The following is an 18,802-nucleotide window of genomic DNA, read 5'->3' as shown; positions in this document are numbered from 1 at the left end:
ACCACATCCTTCCTCTATGATGTTCTGCTTCACCTTAGGCCCAGAGCCAGGGAGTGGGTCAGCCAAGAACTGAGCCAAGATAAATTTTTCCTCTTCTAAGTTGTTACTGGTGGGTGGTTTTGTCACAAGCAACAAATAGCTTCCTTGTGGAAGGGAGCAAAAAAATAAAACCAACTTTTTTCCTCTACCCACCTTTGGTTTTTCCCTCAGGACCCTGTAAACTGAATTAACAAGACACATTAACAGGAGACAATGTGTGACACGGAACTTTATTAACATGTGCCTCCCATACACGTGAGAATACTCAAGAGATAAGTAATGCCAGGAAGCGGTTAGAACGTGGGCTTCGATAGCTTTTTAACAAAATAACAGTGTTTTAGGATAGCAAAATATGCTACCCTTCGTCAGCTAGTGACAAGCCAGCCTCTGTCGGCCTGCCTGGGGGAACTTCTGTGCTGGGGAGCTATTACTTGCTTCCCACTGAGGCTCAGCTGAGCACAGGGGCAGGCTTACCGTCCTGACATCTACCACTTCAATGCAGATTCACTAAATGGCCACTGGAAGCCCAGCACTGTTCCAGGGCCTGGAGGAATGGCAATGAAGAGAACCGACCACGCTCTGCCTGCAGGGGATCTGTAACCTTCTACGATGGCTGGCCTAGGAGGCTGCTCCTTTCTTACTGCTCCAGGGGAGGCAGGAACAGAGGAGAGTGCTGATAAACACGGAAGAAGGGCTGGAGAGTCGTGAAGAAGGAGGCATTTTGGAAAGTGAAGATATGGGAGCCAGTGGTCATGTTGTAGAAGGACACAAACCCCGTCTCCCAGTCCAGAAAAACTCCCACAACCAGGGGCTTCTCACAGAGAGGAAGAGGAGTGGGGGGACTGGTCAGAGCTAGGTAGTCTTCCCCTTTGTGCAGCCTGATGGTCCAGAAGCCACACTCCGGCTCCTGCTTCATGTCAGCGCCCCTCTGCACACCATCCAAACAGACTCCCAAATCCCAAGCGGTCCCTTCTCCAACGTCCACTTCAAAGTAGTGTCTCCCCGAGGAGAAGCCCCCGAAGCCCAGGACACAGGGGTAGGCACTGAATCTCCTGGGAGAAAAGTCAAGATCCTTCTGGCAGCCTCCGAGAGTCACTTGTCTCCCGTCCTCTGACAGAGTCAGGTTGGGATGAGCTGTATCCGGATCCAGAGTCACGCTGACTGCAAAGGACAAGAAAGCGGCAGAGAGCACCAGGAGACGAGGAGTGCTCCTGCGCCAGGCAACTTATTTAAATAAAGCCAGTCTGTGCTCAAGCGCAGGCAGAACTCTTACTAGCTCTGCGAGTGAAGCACCGTCACCATGTCTGCTGCAGACCCTGGTGGGAGAAGGGAATGGGGACAGTCGGCCTGCATCTGGTGGACATGGTGAGTGCCTAATCAGTGACCCCAATCATAGTTCATCCATGACATCACCCTCACCCCCACTGCCCTTTCCTTCAGAGACACCAAGGGCGCTGGAGTGGTTCCTGCCCTGTCTAGGTCCTTCTCCCATAAGGGGCTTCCAGGAACCAGGAAGTAGTACAACTGAAAGGAGCCCTCCCATCTCCCTTTGACCAGCACTGTGTGGTAGCAAATATCTGTACAAGACAGTAGAGGTGGAGTCATAAATGTTATGTATAGCATATTATACATGTCACATACAATAAATGCATACGCAATAGCGTGTATTACAGGTGTATCATACATACTATGTCTAACTTCATGTGTTTAACATGCATGTTTATAATATGATATGTTATACATATTATATACCCTATCTTATATAAATAAAAAGCCAATCTTTTAAATAGTACTCTTTTATATATTAAAGCTTCCCATATTCCCACACACAGCATATGATCCATTACATTAAAAGCAGGCAATCTCCCCATCTTTTCCAAACAGCAGGAGAGTCTCTGAACTCACTTCACGTGCAAGCCTGCCTGACACACAGGACGCCCCCCCACTACCACAAGGGTGATGACAGGGCTCTGAGCCTACAGAGGGCAGCTGGCTCTTCTTTCCCTGTTCTTGTAACGTCAGGATCCCTCCCCGCCCAGTGGGTCACCTTACGCTGACCACACTGTGTAACCAGCATGGCCTGGGAACAGCACCATGACGGTCTGCAGGTAACTTGAAGCTTGAATGTCAAATCCGTACATTATACGTAATGTATAGATAAGTCTGTGTGTGTGTGTGTGTGTGTGTGTGTGTGTGTGTGTGTGTGTGTGTGTGGCGGGGGGTTTATCCTGAGAACAAAACTGTGGTTTAACATTAGAAACTAAATCATTACAGCCACCACATCATCAAGTTACGGGAAAGAAACTGCAAGATGCTGTAAATGAATGAATCTCACTCAGTAATTCCAATCCTTATGATGACTGGCTTCTTTTGAAACCAAGTCCCTTATCAAAACAGTAAAGTATGTATACTCTAAATCTGGACATATTTATTAAAAAACAGAATGTAAGTATAAAATGCCATTCAAATACCAGAAGATGATATTGACTATTAAAAAAAAAAAATCTTAAGCCACAGGAAATCATGGGTAAATTAGGCTAATGGACATTAATTTTTTTTCAACCTCACTATGAGCTGGAGAAACCTAAAATAAATTCACAATTAAGTACCATTTCAAATCCATCAGATATATTTAAAAATTTTTATAAACAAAGAAATCAGGGAGATGTGGAACATTGGGAATTCTTTTGTGACTAGAGGGATATATACGTGGTCACTAGTTCAAGATCTGTAGAATCTAATAAAATTAGGAGGTGCACCCCTGGTGTCGACCTTTTCCCCACAGGGTACATGTCTACCTCCTCTGGGTCTAAGGCAGAACCCGGTAATCAAATGCACCAATATTTCTGCAGTAAAACATATTTTCAGAATAAGTGGAATAAACAGACTTCAAAAAGTCTTGGATCGATGCAGTTCAGACGTGGCCATGAGGACAGAAATGCTCGAGGGTGGCCTTCTGTAGCCCCTGGCTCTCAGTGTCACCTCCTTGTAAAAGTCCTACCCTTCAGGTGTGGGCAGCACCTGGGAATGGCTTCTGGCTGACAGCATATGGCCAAGGTGATGGGATGGAGCTTCTAGGACTGCATTTCATTAAGACTCCATCTGGCTAGCCGATTTACTATAGCGTCTCTCTCTCTTCAGCCCACTCGGAAGAAAAGACTGAGGAGCTCGTGTGCAAGAATCTGAGCAGAGGCCTCTAGCAGGGGAGGGCAACTTCCATCCAACACCCAAGAAGAAGCCGGGGCCCTATGTCCGGCCACCCTCGGGGCACAGATTCTGCCAGCAACCGGAGTGATCTTGGAGTGTACTCCTTCCTCCCTGGCCTAGCCTCCAGACCAGAACACGAGAGCACACCCTAACTGAAAGGTGTGAGGCGCACCAGCAGAGGCCCATCCGAGCTGTGCCTACATGCCTGGCTCACAAAAACTGCAACATGATATACCTGCATCATTTTCAGGGAGTAAATCTTTTGGCAACTGTCGGCCGCATAAACCAAGTCATTCCAGGGTAGGTCTAACTTGGCAGCCGAACGCATCATGATAAGACTTTCCATTTTCAGAGTCTTTTGACATTCATCATTATGCATAAGAAACTGTGGCACTACATCAGGCACTATTAACAGAATCAAGGGAGCTTTTGAATGAGTAAAACTTGGTTTTTTGATAGGGTTCTAATATTAACCTGGATGATCTGAGTCAAGTCCCTAAAATTCTGAACTGTAATCTATGATACTCATTTACCTTTCTTGATTGCTCTAAGACTTTAAAATACTCACAAAAAACACTCTAATCGGATCTAACACCGTGGTGTGGCCTTGTCATGTGCCAGATGCTGTGCTGGCAATTTACACGTAGTAAGGAAGTGGGAACTGCTAATATATTCATTTTCAGCTGGGAAAACTGAGTGCTGGAGTTGCCTGGAGTGACAAGGGTGATCTGTGGGGCAGGAGGAACTTGAAGGGTCCACAGACAACCAGCATCGATGGCACGCCAAGTATCAGAGCATTCCAGGAGGGGAGAGTGTGACGCTCCTCTACAGGTAACTACCCAGCCTCTGGCTGCGTGCCTCTGAGGACACTGGGGACCTCGGTCACTGTGCAGGGTCCCTCCATCCAGCATTTAGGAGTTCTTGAGTTCACATACCTTGGTAGCGTCTCAGCATTTTCTTCACATCCAAGTAAAGCTCAGAAACGTTGCACGTGGTGTGAATCTCCATGGGAAAGTCCTCCAGGGTTTCCAGCCTCTTCCCCCAGTTCCTAGAAGAAGCAGAGGCCAGAGGCTTCCTCAGTGGCATGCTCCATTCAGCTGGAGGGCCCTTGCCCCTCCATTCCTGCATTCATACAGGACCTACCTGCCCACGATGTCTTTCACATCCTGAAAGAAAAGGGACAGAAGGTGAGTGTTCCATGGGATCTGGCATGTGGAGCTGTTCCCTACAAACATTCTTCCCAAAGAAGGACAGAGTACGATCCCAGCCTTGGAGCTGACGGACACTAGGAGGGGACAATTCCCAACCCCACCTCCGGCCGACTTGGCCTGAGTCTGTCACCTCTGTCAGCAGCTCTGGGAACAGTACAGTCTGCAGTGGATGGGCCTGTGGGCTGCCCGGGGAGTGGCCAGGGGCCTTGTTCACGCTCCCTCTGGCAAGACTTGTTTTCAATGGCCTACATTTCTTTAAAGGGAGCCCACATGGGAGGTTCCTTGTCACAAAGGTGCTTGGTGGGGAATCTGTGCACCACTCAGGAGACTGGGCCACCACTCAGGAAGTGACAGTGGTGTCACGTGGTGGGGGGGCAGATGTGCCATACGCAACCCTAGAGTGCGACCACCCTCCCTGTTAGCGGGAGCCACAAGTGACAAGTCCTGCTGTCTCTCAGGGGCACGCCTCCTCCAGGCAGCTGTACAAAGACCCACGAGATCCGCAGCAGCAGGCCTCCTGGGCAGATCTGGGAAAAGCCACTCATGTGGTTGCTTCCCTGTCCCCATCCGTCGTGGGAAGAGAGTCTCAGGACAGAGTCTGACAGTTGGCGATCTGTGCACATGGGCCACAGGGAAGGGGATGACAGAGGTCACCCGTGGTGCCACTGGGCCACACCGTGTCCACCCAGAGCAAGTGTGCTCTTCTGATTATCACACAGGTTCCCCGTGGACGGCTGGGAGCCGCTGGAGGAAACAGACTCACTACCTCAATTCCCCACACGCTGCTGCACCGCTGTCAGTGAAGGCAGGCCTTCCAACCCTCCCGCCCGCCTTCCGACTCCCTCTTCCAACACTTCCCTCCCCTGCTGCAAGTCCAGGGCCTCACCTGCAGCAACTTCTGCGACGAGCTCTGACACTTTGCCTCCAGCTCCAGGATGTGGCTCTGGAGTTCATCGCTCTCGTGCCTCAGCCGGGCCTCACTGTCCCTCAGCCTGCTCAGCAAGTCCTCCTCTTCCTCCTCCAGCCTCCAGAGATGACACTGCTCCTCCAAACCCAGAAAAACCTGGAGACTCGTAAAGTCAGACTTGATTTTCTGTTTCCGAGCCTTAATCTTCTCCTAGAGTCAAAAAAGGTCCAAAGGGGGTGACAAGCTGGGCATGGTGGCGTGTGCTTGCAATCCCAGTGGCTCAGGAGGCTGAGGCAGGAGGACGGCAAGTTCAAAGAAAGTCTCAGCGATGTAGTGAGAACCTGTCTCAAAATATTTTTTAAAAAGTGGGGGGGGGGCGAGGCTGGTGTCCCATGGTGGGGGAGCAGATGTGCCATACGCAGCAGTTCAGTGTTCAATCCCTGGTACCAAAAAAAAAAAAAAAAAAGGACCGATGCAGAGAGAAGTGGAACCGTGGTCACCGGGCTCGCGGCGGTGTGTGTGTGGGGATAAAGGGAAAACGGGGAGCTGGTGCGTAACGGGGACTCAGTTTCAGTCAGGAAGACAAAAAGTGTTCTGGGGACGGAGATGGAGACAGCTGCACACCACGAAAGCACCCATATCACTGAGCTTCACGCTGTGAGTAGTTAATACAGCAGATCCCATGGTGTGCGTATTTTCACACACACACACTCACACACACACACACACACACACAGCTGAAGCAGCTACTGGGATATTATTTTCTTGGGAGTCATTCAATCTGGAAGAATGTGGGAGAGACTGACCCTGATTTTCTATGGTCACATGATTAATGTCCCTTTTGAGCCAAGATACAGAGGGAAGGAGGGACAGGGGCACTAGATAAGTTAAAGCATTTGAATCCTGCCCTAGTTCTATGCTTATCAGTTACAAGGATGACACTGAATTTTCATTTGGACTGTAAGAAGGCATTTCTGAGTCTGAAGAAAATTCTTAAAGCAAAAGCTAGTAAAGACCATCATAAAGGGTCAACTTTGAGACCACCAGCTGGTAGAAGGGGCCTTGATTCTTGGCAGAGGGGGGTCCAGATATGGCAACTGTTATTTCTTTTAACATCTTTTAGTTGTCAATGGACCTTTATTTTATTTATTTATATGCAGAGCTGGGAAGTGAATCCAGTGCCTCACACGTTAGGCAAGCCGTATGCCATTGATCCACTACCCAGCACTGTCTGTTAGGTTTAACAGATAAATACTCATCCAGGGTTTTTGTGGTTTTTGTTTATTTTGCTTGTTTTTGCTGTTGTTTGGTGTGGTTTGGGTTTTTTGGTACAGGGGATTGAACGATGGGCCTCTTAAGCATTGAGCCACATCCCAACCCTTTTTTATATTTTATTTTGAGACAGGGTCTTGCTGCATTGCTTAGGGCCCCACTGAGTTGCTGAGGCTGGCTTTGAACTTGCAATCCTCCTGCCTCATCTCCCAAGCTGCTGGGATTACAGGCATGCACCACTGCACCTGGCTCCCAGGGTCATTTTAATAATCCCTCTGTATAAGATAACCAAAATCCAATGATAAGTCTCGCTGGACTCAGCTTTCATTTCAGGAGACAGAGAATTGCAATTTCCACGAGGTTGTCCCAGATTCTTGCAGTGTGTCAATTGTGATATGGCATTAGAAGAGTCATTGGTTTAGGATGAGATGGAATTTTTGTGGAGATAAGTACTGATTTATCCCTTGATTGATGAGCTTTCTACATATGTTAGTTAAAATCAAGGTCTTCCCCATTGCCTAAGATCCCGAAATAAGGGAAGTCAGACCATCCTCGGGAAGCTCAAGTTCAACATCCACACACAGAGAAGCATAGGTTGAAATCATGAAAGCGGCAAAATGGCTAGCTGGCTGTGGAATCCGGCTGTAAGCTAGTGGATTATATAGGTATTCATACAAAGGAATGTCTCTGATAATGCAGAGGCCAGTAAGCCATGCACAGTCTGAAACCCTACAGTCTGCAATTGCAGTGCATAGGACCCTGCAGCAGGTATGATGCAGCACGCAAAGCAAGCCGGTTTCCTTTACTGGTTTCATAAATCTCGACACAAAGGGATCCCATAGTGTGCGTGCTCTCGAAGGCTGGTTTCTGAACGCACAGCCCCAGAGCTAGACCCTGCCCTGTGGTCAATACAACAAGACAATAAGCATAATAGTGTTGACACCTGCATGTCTGGGAAGTGTCCAAGTGTAAAAACTAGCCATGACCAGTTGCAGGCAAACACAGACAGCAGTTTGGTTTCTTCTAAGTTATCAGGAACACCAGACAATTACCAGTGAAAGACCCAAGAGTTTGGTGGTAAAAACTATCTAAGGAAATAAACAACTAGGGTGTTAAAAACAATGATTTCTTCTTTGAGTTTCATCCACTGGTCTTTTTTACTGAGAATGATCCAGCACTGTGCTTTGCCCCAGTCATCCTCCACGCCTAAACTCTGGAACAGAAATAACTGGAGATCAGTTCTTACCTTCCATTCGGTTATCTGCCTTGCCACGAATGCCTTCTGATTTGTACACGCCTCATGGAGGTGATTCAATTTTGATATAACAATCTGGAGTTGTTCCTGGAGGAAAAAAGGTGAGTGAAGTCTATTCAATTTGATTCCTCACTAGACACCTCCCGGGAATCCCGGCCTCTCACCCCAAGATGAGTTACAACCCCAATACTACTTATTGAGTTTTACACTGGGCCGGAGAGCACGCTGAGTCTGGATGGCTGGCAACATACTGATTTCCGTAGCCACCCTCAACAGTTGGTTAGGAAAGGGTTAAGCAACTCGCCCAAACCATAACCAGTGGACAGTGGAGCTGAAGTCCAGTTTCCTATGGTGACCCAGGCCTGCGCTACAGCCACCAGTCTTACCAGGAAACGTTGCACACAGGACCTGGGAACTCTAAGAGACTTTATAAACAACAAGCTGAGCAAACACAGCTAATACCAGGGTGCGTGGCACACCGCGAACTTTGTAGGCGTATGGGTGAGTCGGAAGGAAAGTTGGGCTGGCCGCCAGCTGGTGTGACTAGAAATGGCTACTGGAAAAGGGAGATTCTGATTTCTGAAGAACAACATCACAAAACCAATTACTTGGAGTCCACGTCCAGGGTTTAGGTTATTTTTCAAAAGGGTTTCTCATATTTCCACTGAAAGCAGTTAGAAGCTGACCCAAGTCGCTCGTGTGTAAAAGAACTGGCTCCTGTCCTCTCCGGGTCTGCCCCTTCACCCCCAGCCTCCTCAGGAAAGGCCTCTGGGTAACGGGTTGCCCTGGCTGTGCACCAAACGCTTTTCCAACTGAAATCCCTTCACACTTCACAAACCCTGGGTGTGTGTCATGGAGGGAGGGATCCGCTCTTTCCCTCAGATGGGAAAACAAAGGCAGGAAGACCTTCAGTAACTTACCCCAAATTGCCCTTCTACTGGGTGCCAGGGCTAGGATCTCAACCTGAGGAGTCTGGCTCTGAGCCCTGTTAACTGTCACCATGTGCTGCTGCCCTTCTTCTCACTGGGTGGGGAAATAATTCAAACCTGAATGTCCCCATTAGTCACCGCCTGCCAACTGGACTTAAAGGAATAGCTGTGCGTGTTCCATGTGGAAGGGCCTGGAACCTTCGAACAAGCCTTCCTACACTGGAGGGGGGAACAAGCCTCCCTCCAGCCTGGCCGGGCGGAGCGGGGAGGCAGTGGCCGGGCTGCTCCCTCATGGCGCCACAGTGAAGGCTGCCTTCCTCCACGCGCTCTGGGCCAGACTCTGGGTGTCAGCCAGAGCCTCTGCCTCACGCCAACCCCACAGCTGCAAACTGCCCTCACTCTCTTCCTCACAGGGATCATTCAGGTCCAGTCCTGGATATTCCTTTTATTCTAGCCATGTCAGAGTGGCCATGTCACTGACCCGTCAATCCTCAGATGAAAATCCCCGTGGGGGCACCACTCTGGCTGCTCTAGGACAGACTGGGCGCCCTGCGCCTCACACACTACTTTTCAGGGTAACATGATAAGAGCCATATTTCAGGGTCCCAGTCTCAGGCTGGGGGAGCTGGCTCTCGCTGAGGTGCCTGGGCCGCATGCTTGCTCACCTTGTAGACCTGGCATGCGTCTTCCACAGGAGTCGTGTTGTGCCCTGCATGCGCTGGGGCCCGCTCACAGCGCCAGCAGATGAGCTGGCCCTCGTTCTCACAGAAGAGGTGCAGCTGCTCGCCATGCTCCCCACACAGCTGCTCAAGGTCCATCTCCCCAATGACCTCAAGGAGGTTTTCCAGAACCTTGTTGGACCCGTAATTCGTCACAGGAAGTGAGACCTGACACAGAGGGCAGTGGAAGGACTTCTGCCATCCTAATAGGTTCTGGGTGTTGTAGGACCACGGGAGGCACGTGCTGCAGTAGCTGTGCCCACAGCTGATGGTCACAGGACGGGTCATCAGGTTCATGCAGATGGGGCAGGTGGCTATTTCTTTCATCTTCTTTGTGAATGAGGCAAAGGCCATGGCTTTTCTTGAGAAGTTCTGGTGGTAGATATGAAGCAGCTAGAATTTTCCAGGGACGGAAACACACCACAGCTGAGCCTAGGTACAACGTACCTGGCCTTCAGTGGTCTAAAAAGAAGAAGCAGATTGGAAATTAGAAGATGTGTAAAGATCTAGCGGCGTTGTCCAATATGGTACCAAGATCATGTGTGGCCATTTAAATTTAACTTGATGAAAATTGAATACAACTTAAATCCAGTTTCTCAGTCTTCCTCGGCACATTTTAATTCCGTGATGGCTGCATGGAGTGGCTGCCTGACAACGCAGACAGAGGACATTTCATCACAGTGGACAGTCTCAGGTGGGGACAGGCCCCCTCACAGGCTCTGTAGGAAGAGCAGGAAGTCAGAGCGGCTGTAGGGACCCTTCCCTACTCCAGTGGGTGCCAAGAACCGGTTCAGAATCCTCTTCCGACTGGTAGCGACACTCAGGTGGTCTGGCAGGACTTATTTCATGGAGGTGATCAAATCTGAGTTCACCTTGAGCCCGACCCCACCCCACAAAGATGGCGGGTCATCGGGTGAACGCGTCCCAGGGAGACCAAACCAGGACAGTGATAAAGTCAGCAAGGCAAGCAGAAGAACTGGTTCCTCTTTTCGTGCCCCCTCCCGTGCCCACCTCATAACTGAGGGAAAAAGCAGAATGAGCGCCAGGGAGGGGAGGTTTAGTGCTATGCCTGACAACCTGGGACACGCCTGTCTTTTCCAGGTCAGGGTCTGACTCCAGGAGAAGCAGAGCCCAGGATATAGGGAAGGTGGTGGGCAGGCCAGGCCACAGTGGGACCCAGGGTGTTGGGCCCCCTTCCGTGCATCACTGAGCAGGTTATGACCAGAGGAGAAGGGGGAGTGACTAGGAGCAGCATCAGCCCCCTGGGACCCTCCCTTTCCCGTGCACCCCACCCATCACCCAGGGGTACTCCTGGGTGGCAGCAGACAGGAAGTTCCGATAGTGACTTTTCCTCTGAAACTGCCGTACCTGGAATTAAAAGCAGGGATTCTACTGAGGCTAGATGGGCTGTCGTCCTTTCAGAACCAGGACCTGCCCCCTGGAGCCCTGCTGGATTTCTCCCCAGGATTTCTACCTCGGCCGTCTGGCCGTCTGGCCGTCTGGCCGTCTGGCCGTCTGGCCGTCTGGCCGCTAGAGGCGCTCTGCCCGCGGGGAGGGGCGACCCCTGCTCCCAAGGCCAGGGTGCACAACCTGGGCCTCACTGCCCCGGACCCCGGGAGTCTTCCGAGCCTCGGTGCGCAGCGGGAGGGAGGGAAGGGGAAGGGGAGGTAGACAAAGGCAGAGGTGGGGGCTGTAAAGCAAAGTCGGGAGCATTTCTGGGGTCCGCTGTCAGCAAACGCATACCCCGCCCCGCCACTCACCGCTCTTCCCCGCACAGACCAGCCCCGCCCAGAGGGCACTGGCCGGGACCTTCCACCAACTTGGGTAACTGCGGCCCGTCCTGCCGAGCGGCCGCTTCCCGGACCCGCCCGAGTCAGATCCGAAGCGAAACTAACGTGGGAGGCGGGGCCCAGGCCTGGGGGCCAATGGGGCTGCCCTGTCTTTCGCGGTTGGCTAGTCCTGCGAGGGCGGGGGAATAGGGGGCAAAGAGCTGCTTTTCAAGTGAACCCAAGGAACCAACTGGCCATCCCATACACTCCCCGGTGGTGACCCAGCACACAGTGTTTGGGAGCCTGCAGAGGGTTAGCTCCCAGACCTGAGAGGCCTTTCCACGTGTGCTACCAGCCCTTTCGGGAGTCCATGGGCTTCCTGACCAGTGTCATTTCTTTGCTAACCCTGGTCACTTACTGTTTTACAACTGCCTCACTGCGGGGGGTGGGGTGGGAAGGCTGGGGCCCCGTTGGCACCGCCACCTTCTCCCAATCAGCCTCCATCCTTCTTGGCCCTGTGGCCGTGTCTCCTTGTCCACCTCAGCAGCCCCTCTGCAGGACTCGGGATGCTTTTCTACAGCCACAGCCAGTCGACCAGGACAGGCAGCAGGAGCCGCTCAGGGAAAGGGCCTCCGCAGTGGGTATCTTCCTCTTCTGCAGTGCACTGTGGCCCTGAGGGACCATGGCTCTGCTCTGCACACTGTGGAGAGGCTGCTGGGTTGGGGTCAAGTCCTGAGCCATTCAACTGCAGCTCCTCCACTTCAGAACCAGCGTAAGCACACTGAAGCCATCCAAGGTACGAATTACTGAGGGAAGATAGTGGAGGACTCTACATTGGAATGCCACCTTGTTGCATTTATAGCCTGAGGTGTAAGAGGCATTTGTAAGTGCCCAATAAATGCTTACTTAAGAAAAAAAAATGCGTGTGATGGCTCACAGGCACTGGTGAAGGGACTGAGGACACAGGAGTTAAACTGGGATTCGGGGAGCCACCAGGGCCAACTCTAAGCCCTGACTCATCAGGTGACAACCCTGATGGCCACCCAGAGGTCAGTGCTGGGGCAACAGATTGCAGAGGAAGCAAGGAATTCTGTGTGGCCACAGTCTTGATCCGGCAGCTCAGGCTAGACACAGAGTGAAACAGGTTCTTCTCTTCCACCCCAAACAGGAGACTTTTCTCGGCTCTGAGCCATCCTGGGTTTTGCCACGCAGTGATCCATCCTGTGGAGCAGACCCCAGACACATCATATGGAATATCAACTCCCCAGCCACTGGTGCACAGCGACGGGGGAATGAGCCCCGAATTCCTGAGCCCAGGGTGCTCCTCGCAGACACCCGTGACTTCGACTACTGTTGATGTGGCTCTGGATTCTTGTACTCTGCATCCCCAAAACCTGTGAAACACAAAACAACATGCCACCACCAACGGCAGCAAGGCAGAGTCTGTCTTGTGACAGCTGTCCTCTCTCGCACCTGTGATCTGTGGCCTGAAGGAGGAGGAGCCGGCTGGTGGTGAGGGCAGCAGGACTGGGGCACCTGGGGGCCGATGGGCCTTCCGGGATGTGCGACTCCAAAGCCAGGCCTAGGAAGACACCAACAAGAGCCCACCCAAGGGGGCATACCATCTGTCTCTGCCAGCCTGAGATGCAGGACCGAGACCCAGCCTGGGGAGTGGGTCCCCAGAGTCTTCCTTTAGACCCTGAGCTGAGTGTCTGTCTATGGGGAGGAGACATCCTGTAACAGTGGTCCACCGCATACTTTAAATGTAGCCCTTGCTGCTCTGCCACTGAGACTTATTTTAAAATGGACATTTTTCCCCCCCTCTTCTCCCTCTCCCTCTCTCTAACCTGGAGCAGGGAAGAGAATTACCTTTTCCCATCCTAGGCAGAGTTATCTGTCCTTGAGCACACACCCTCCACAGGAACCAAGTAATTCAGACTTCAGGGATGGGTCGGAAGATCTAGGAATGGCTATCTCCCCATCAACAAGCGACTCACCACCCACTGCTGACCGCTGTGCCTCCTTCAGTCCTCTCAAGCCTCGATTTTCTTCCCATGGCAGTTTTCACTTATGGATCTTGCTTGTTGCTTGCCTCCCCTGTGAAAACACAGGTTCCAGAAGAGCAGGAATTGTGATCCATATTGTTCACGGATGAATCCCAAATGTCTAGAAGCTTCCAGCATAGTGATATGGGCTAAATGTAAGAGCAACTTTCTGACTTGCACTCTGTTAGCTTTGCATTGCTACAACCAAAAATGCCCGACACCATCGACTCAGAGGAGGGAGGGTTCGTGTTGGATGCAGTGTGTCCCCTCCATGGTTTCAGAGGTTTCTGTCCAGGGTCTTCTGACTCCCAGTGCTCTGGGCCCGAGGTGAGACAGAGCATCATGGCCCCTGGGCAGGGCCAAGGAAAGCTGCTCGGCTCCTGTCAGCAGGGAGGCAGAGAGAGAGGAAGGGGCCAGGGACAAGATATAGATGCCAAGGGCACACCCGAGGGACCCACTTTCTCCAATAAGACCTCCCCACCTATGGTTCCCACGTCCACCCAGTAGTAAGTTCAGCTCTTAATGGACTGATGCACCCATGAGGTCAGAGCCCTCATGATCCAGGCACTTCTCTGGACATGGCTGTGCTGGGGACTAAGCCTTCAGCACAAGAGGCTCTGGGGGGCACACTGCATCTAAGCTGTAACAGGCACTGAAGTCTCATTTGGAAGTATGCACACAGCTGTGACTACTGCGTGCCACATGGTTTGCCTGGGCTGAGTGGCTACGTGCTCTGCATGTGTGTGCATGTCAGGGTCAATGTGGCACATGGGATCAGAAAGTGCCGGAATTTATGGTGGTTATTGTTACACATAGTAGTTGGGTCCCTCTTTGACACAATCATGCACCCACAGAATTTAATTTAAATCCCCATTCCCCATCTTTCCCTCCCCTCCCACCTCCTCCATTCTCCTGACTCTACGCCCTCTGACACTCCTTTTGCTTGTTTATTGATTTTCAATTGGTCCTTTCTAACTACATACAAAGGGAAATCCCCTGTGGTACATTCATATGCATGGTATAGGAATGTGGTGTACATATAATGTGGTTTGCTTAAATCCATCCCACATTTCCTCCCCTTTCCCATGGTCCTTGCTCCCTCTTGATCTCCTTCTACTCCACTGATCCTCCCTTTATTTTTGTGATATCCCATCCTATCTACCCTTCCCCCCCCCATCCTGGTAAAACTCTCTGTATTAGACTCTACTTTGTTGTTGTTATTATTGTAGCCACTTCTGTGGTTTTTTTTTTTCTGTTTGAATCGTACCTATTTTTGTATATTCATTTTTAACTTATTTGTATCTTTTAGTTAGTGTTTCTATTTTAGAAAGCAGATATTCAATTTTTGCATTTTAAAATTCATTCTAATGATCTTTGCCCCACCCCCCTTTTTTAAAGAATATTTACACCACTAACATTTAACATCAGTGTTTATTTTTTTTCCCATCGTACCCTGGCTAGCATCTCCTTATAACACTGAACATAAAGAGTGACAATTGGCCTCCTTGCTTCATTCCTACTCTGGGGAGAAGGGACACCAGTGGGAAAAGCTTTCAATCATTTACTGTTTCTTCTTATTATACTTTTTCCCCCTGTATTTAAAAAATCATTACACTTTGCATGGATTATTAGAATATATTTTGCGATACTCCTAGAAAATGCCCTAACTGTCCCTCTGGATTTCCCCCTTGCCTCTTTCGCGTTTTTCATAACCTACAGGAGGGGCATTTCATCAAAGGGTTTTACATTACTTCTAATGCCTTCTGTCTGCTAACACGTTTGCCAGTAGATGGCGCTCTCCTACTTGTCTTTATTGTGTCTTTATTATAGTTCATGAGAGTTACAATAATAGTGGGATTTGTTTTTACATGATCATGCATGTTTGCTGTATAATTTGCTCCACTTCAGTCTCCTGTGATTTCTCATTCCCTCCCCTCCTCCCTCTCCTAGCTGCTCTTCCTCTACTCTTCTGGTCTTCCTTCTATTTACTAATAGTTTTTTAAATTGGTGCTTTATAGACATACAGAATATGGAATTCTCCGTGGTTATTCACGTATGTGCATGATCTGGTCAGTTCCATTCCGCTGTTCCTCCCTTTTCCTGTTCCTCCTCCCTCCCCCTCAGTCCCCTTCTTCCACCCCACTGGTGCCACTTCTAATTTCATGGGATCCCTCCACTTTTTGCTTCCACATATGAGAGACAATATTCAACCCTTGACTTTTTGAGTCTGGGTTATTTCATTTAGCATGATGGTCTCCATTTCCATACATTTACCAAAAGTTGCCATAAAATCATTCTTCTTTACCGTTGAGTAAAACTCCATGGTGTATATACACCACATTTCCTTGATCTGTTCATTGGTTGAAGGGTAACTGGGATGGTTCCATATCTTGGTTATTTTAAATTGTACTGCTATACACATCGTAGAGGTTGCATCTATAGCAAGCTGATTTTAGGTATTTTGGATAAATACCAAGGAATAGGGTAGCTGGGTCATATAGTGGTTCCATTTCTAGTTTTTTGAGGAATCTCCATACTGCTTTTCAGAGTGGTTGTTACTAATTTTCAGTTCCACCAACAATGTATAAGTGTACCCTTTCCCCCACATACTCACCAGCATTTATTATTATTTGTATTTTTGATGATTGCCATTCTAACTGGAGTGAGATGAAATATCAGTGTAATTTTGATTTGCATTTTCCTGTTTGTTGGAGATGTTGAATTTTTTTCAATTACTTGTTAGTCATTGAAATATCTGTTTCGTTTTTTTATCCATTCATTGATTGAGTTATTTGGGTGGAGGGTTAGTTTTCTTATTTGTTTATATATTCTGGATGTTAATCTTCTGTCAGAGTAGATGGCAAAGATCTCTAACATATCTATACATGTGCACACAGAGACAGAAACGTAGCTCTGAGAGTTCCATACAGATGCACATGCACACGTGTAGTTTTACCTCCAGAGTCTATCAATGTTGCTTTTTTGTGGTGTTTTTTTTTTGTTGTTGTTGTTGTTGTTTGTTTAATCTTACAGCTTTTTTACCACCTCACTGGTTACCCAGCTAATAACTGAAGTTAACAGCAAATCTGGCCCATACAATCTTACACAAATGTACACATAGATATTTTAAGAAAATATTTGGGACAAAATGAGGTCCCTTCACATGTTCTATTTGCTTTACTTATTTAAAATTATGTTGCATTAGATAAAGGCACTCACTTCAGATAACACAGATGTGACTTGTTCCTTTCATTGTTTCTTACTTTCCTGTGACCAGGATGGATCACAAGGTCTCGTCAGTCTCCTGTTTAGGGTGTTTAGGAGAGTTCCAATTTGTTGTTCTATTTTTTTCCTTCTCCATTTCAATTTTCACTGATTTTTGTTTATGAATCTAGGGAGGATTGTATTTTAATGATATTGTTTTTCTGTCCAAATACACAGTATGTAGTTTCATTTAGCCAGATCTTACTTAATGTCCTTTAAAATTTTTTATTTTATTTTATTTTCTCTAAGTAACATTTTTCTTCTTCAAATAATGCCAACAAAATCATTGTTTTTCTTCTGAGGGGATATTATAACTTCTTTCTATTTTTATTCTGGATGTTATTTCTACAGCTTAAAGCAATTGATTTTTTTTTTTTTAGTTTAGTTGTAGGAGAATACATTGCCTTTATTTTATTTATTTATATGTAGTGCTGAGGATCGAACCCAGGGCCTCACACGTGCGAGGCAAGCGCTTTGCCGCTGAGCCACAACCCCAGCCCTAAAGCAATTGATTTTTTAAAAAATATTTATCATGTTTCCAGTCAGTCCACCAAATCCCATTTGTACCTTTGTACTTTAATCCCCGCTAGTGCTGAACAACTCTAGTGTCTCACACCAAGCCAGTGGCTTTGCTCTTTCTGGAAAGTCCTTCCCTACACTAGGACTCATTCCCACCTCCCAGGAAGGCAGGGCCTGGCCGCCTGGGTTCTTCCTCGGCCTCCTACACCCTGAAGGCTGCCTTGCGACTGTTTCCTGTGCATCCTGGTTGTCTGTTTGGGATATAGTCTCACCCTGGGGACTTTGAACTCTCTGGAATCATGGGCCAGGTATTAAACAAATTGATATTTTCCCAAGTTAGCGCCATGTTTGGAACAGAGCAAATTTTAAAAATAAATAAATGAAAGTGTGGAATTGAACTGTCCTGGTCGAATACAGCCATGAATGTTGGGTCAGAGAAAACTAAAGTTTTCAGGATCTCTGAATTTTACTGCTTTGTTACTTCTTCTTCTTCTTCTTCTTCTTTTTTTATACCAGGGATTAAACCCAGGGGCGCTTAACCCCTAAACCATATCCCCAGCCCTTTTTATGTTTTTTGTATTGAGAGAGGGTCTTGGAAATTTGCTTAGGGCCTCACAAAATGGCTGAGACTGGCTTTGAACTTGTGATCCTCCTGCCTCAGCCTCCCAATCTGCTGGGACTACAGGTGTGTGTCACCAAGTTGGGCTCTGCTCTGTTACTTTTGAGGTTGATAATGTAACACATACGACAAGTTCTCTAAGAGTATAACTCACTGAGTTGATTCAGCAACACTTTGCTATGTGAAAATCATGCTGAGTGGTGAGGGGTTTGAACCAATTTCAGAAATTTGATTCTTGATAGTGAATCTAACTCCAGAATAAGTTCACTCTGTAATCCATTATTTATTGAACTCATACTGTCTATTCAGGTTGCTATGACAAATTACCACAAATTGGATGGCTTTATAAACAACGGTTTATAACGGTTCTTATGGTTCTGGAGGTGGGAAGTCCAAGATCAAGGTGCCCACAAACTAGTGTCTGGTGAGGCCTGCTTACTTATTTGTCCTCACATGGCAGAAAGGTTGAAGGAGTTCCCTTGACGCTCTTTCAAAGGACACTAACCCATTTATGAGGATTCTGCTCATGACAGGACCTACCTCCTGATACCACTACCTTGTGCATCAGGATTTTAGCATATGAGCTTTGGGGTACACAAACATTCAGACCTTAGCACGTACCGTAGGCCAGGTGCTGTGCCTGGAACTGTGGATGGTAATTCTAAGAATACACCATATCCCTTCAGGTAGCTTGCAGAATTCAGTCTCAAAATGTTCAACTTGAAGAATGCACTCTGAATCTTCCTTGTGACACTGAACACTTTAGACCACTCTTTTTGTGGCAAGCAAACTAATGCTCCCAAAGATGTCCACATGCTAATCCCTGGAAACTGTAAATAGATTACCTGTGTGACCAAAGGGGATTCATGTGTGTGATTCATTAAGGATTTTGAGATGGGGAGATTACGCTGGATTTTATGGTTAGCTCCATTTAATTAGGGTCCTTATGAGAGGGAGGCAGGAGACACAGCATGAGAAAGATTTGAAAATGTTTTGCTGTATAGCTTCAAAAATGGAGGAAGGGGCCAAGAGTCAAGGGATGTGGGT

General features: G+C 48.4%; 1 protein-coding gene across 2 annotated transcripts; it reads right to left on the bottom strand.

The window, feature by feature from the left end:
• Positions 1-250: 250 nt before the first annotated feature.
• On the bottom strand, positions 251-11,447 carry Trim38 (tripartite motif containing 38). Of its 2 annotated transcripts, none has more exons than XM_005337038.5 (7): positions 11,300-11,447; positions 9,486-10,001; positions 7,883-7,978; positions 5,344-5,574; positions 4,390-4,412; positions 4,182-4,294; positions 251-1,200 (listed from the first exon to the last, which is right to left on the bottom strand). In XM_005337038.5, exons 2-7 carry the CDS (start codon positions 9,891-9,893, stop codon positions 677-679), a joined length of 1,395 nt encoding a protein of 464 aa, XP_005337095.3. In that variant the 5' UTR covers positions 9,894-10,001; positions 11,300-11,447; the 3' UTR covers positions 251-676. The 2 variants fall into 2 exon arrangements, with proteins under 2 accessions (XP_005337095.3, XP_077876768.1); XM_078020642.1 differs by having other exon boundaries at positions 5,344-5,520.
• Between the last annotated feature and the right edge of the window lie 7,355 nt (positions 11,448-18,802).

Source organism: Ictidomys tridecemlineatus, chromosome 8, assembly GCF_052094955.1.
Source record: "Ictidomys tridecemlineatus isolate mIctTri1 chromosome 8, mIctTri1.hap1, whole genome shotgun sequence".
Lineage (NCBI taxonomy): Eukaryota > Metazoa > Chordata > Mammalia > Rodentia > Sciuridae > Ictidomys > Ictidomys tridecemlineatus.
The sequence above is the reverse complement of the archived record's forward strand: the minus strand, read 5'-3'. Positions and strand labels throughout refer to the sequence as shown.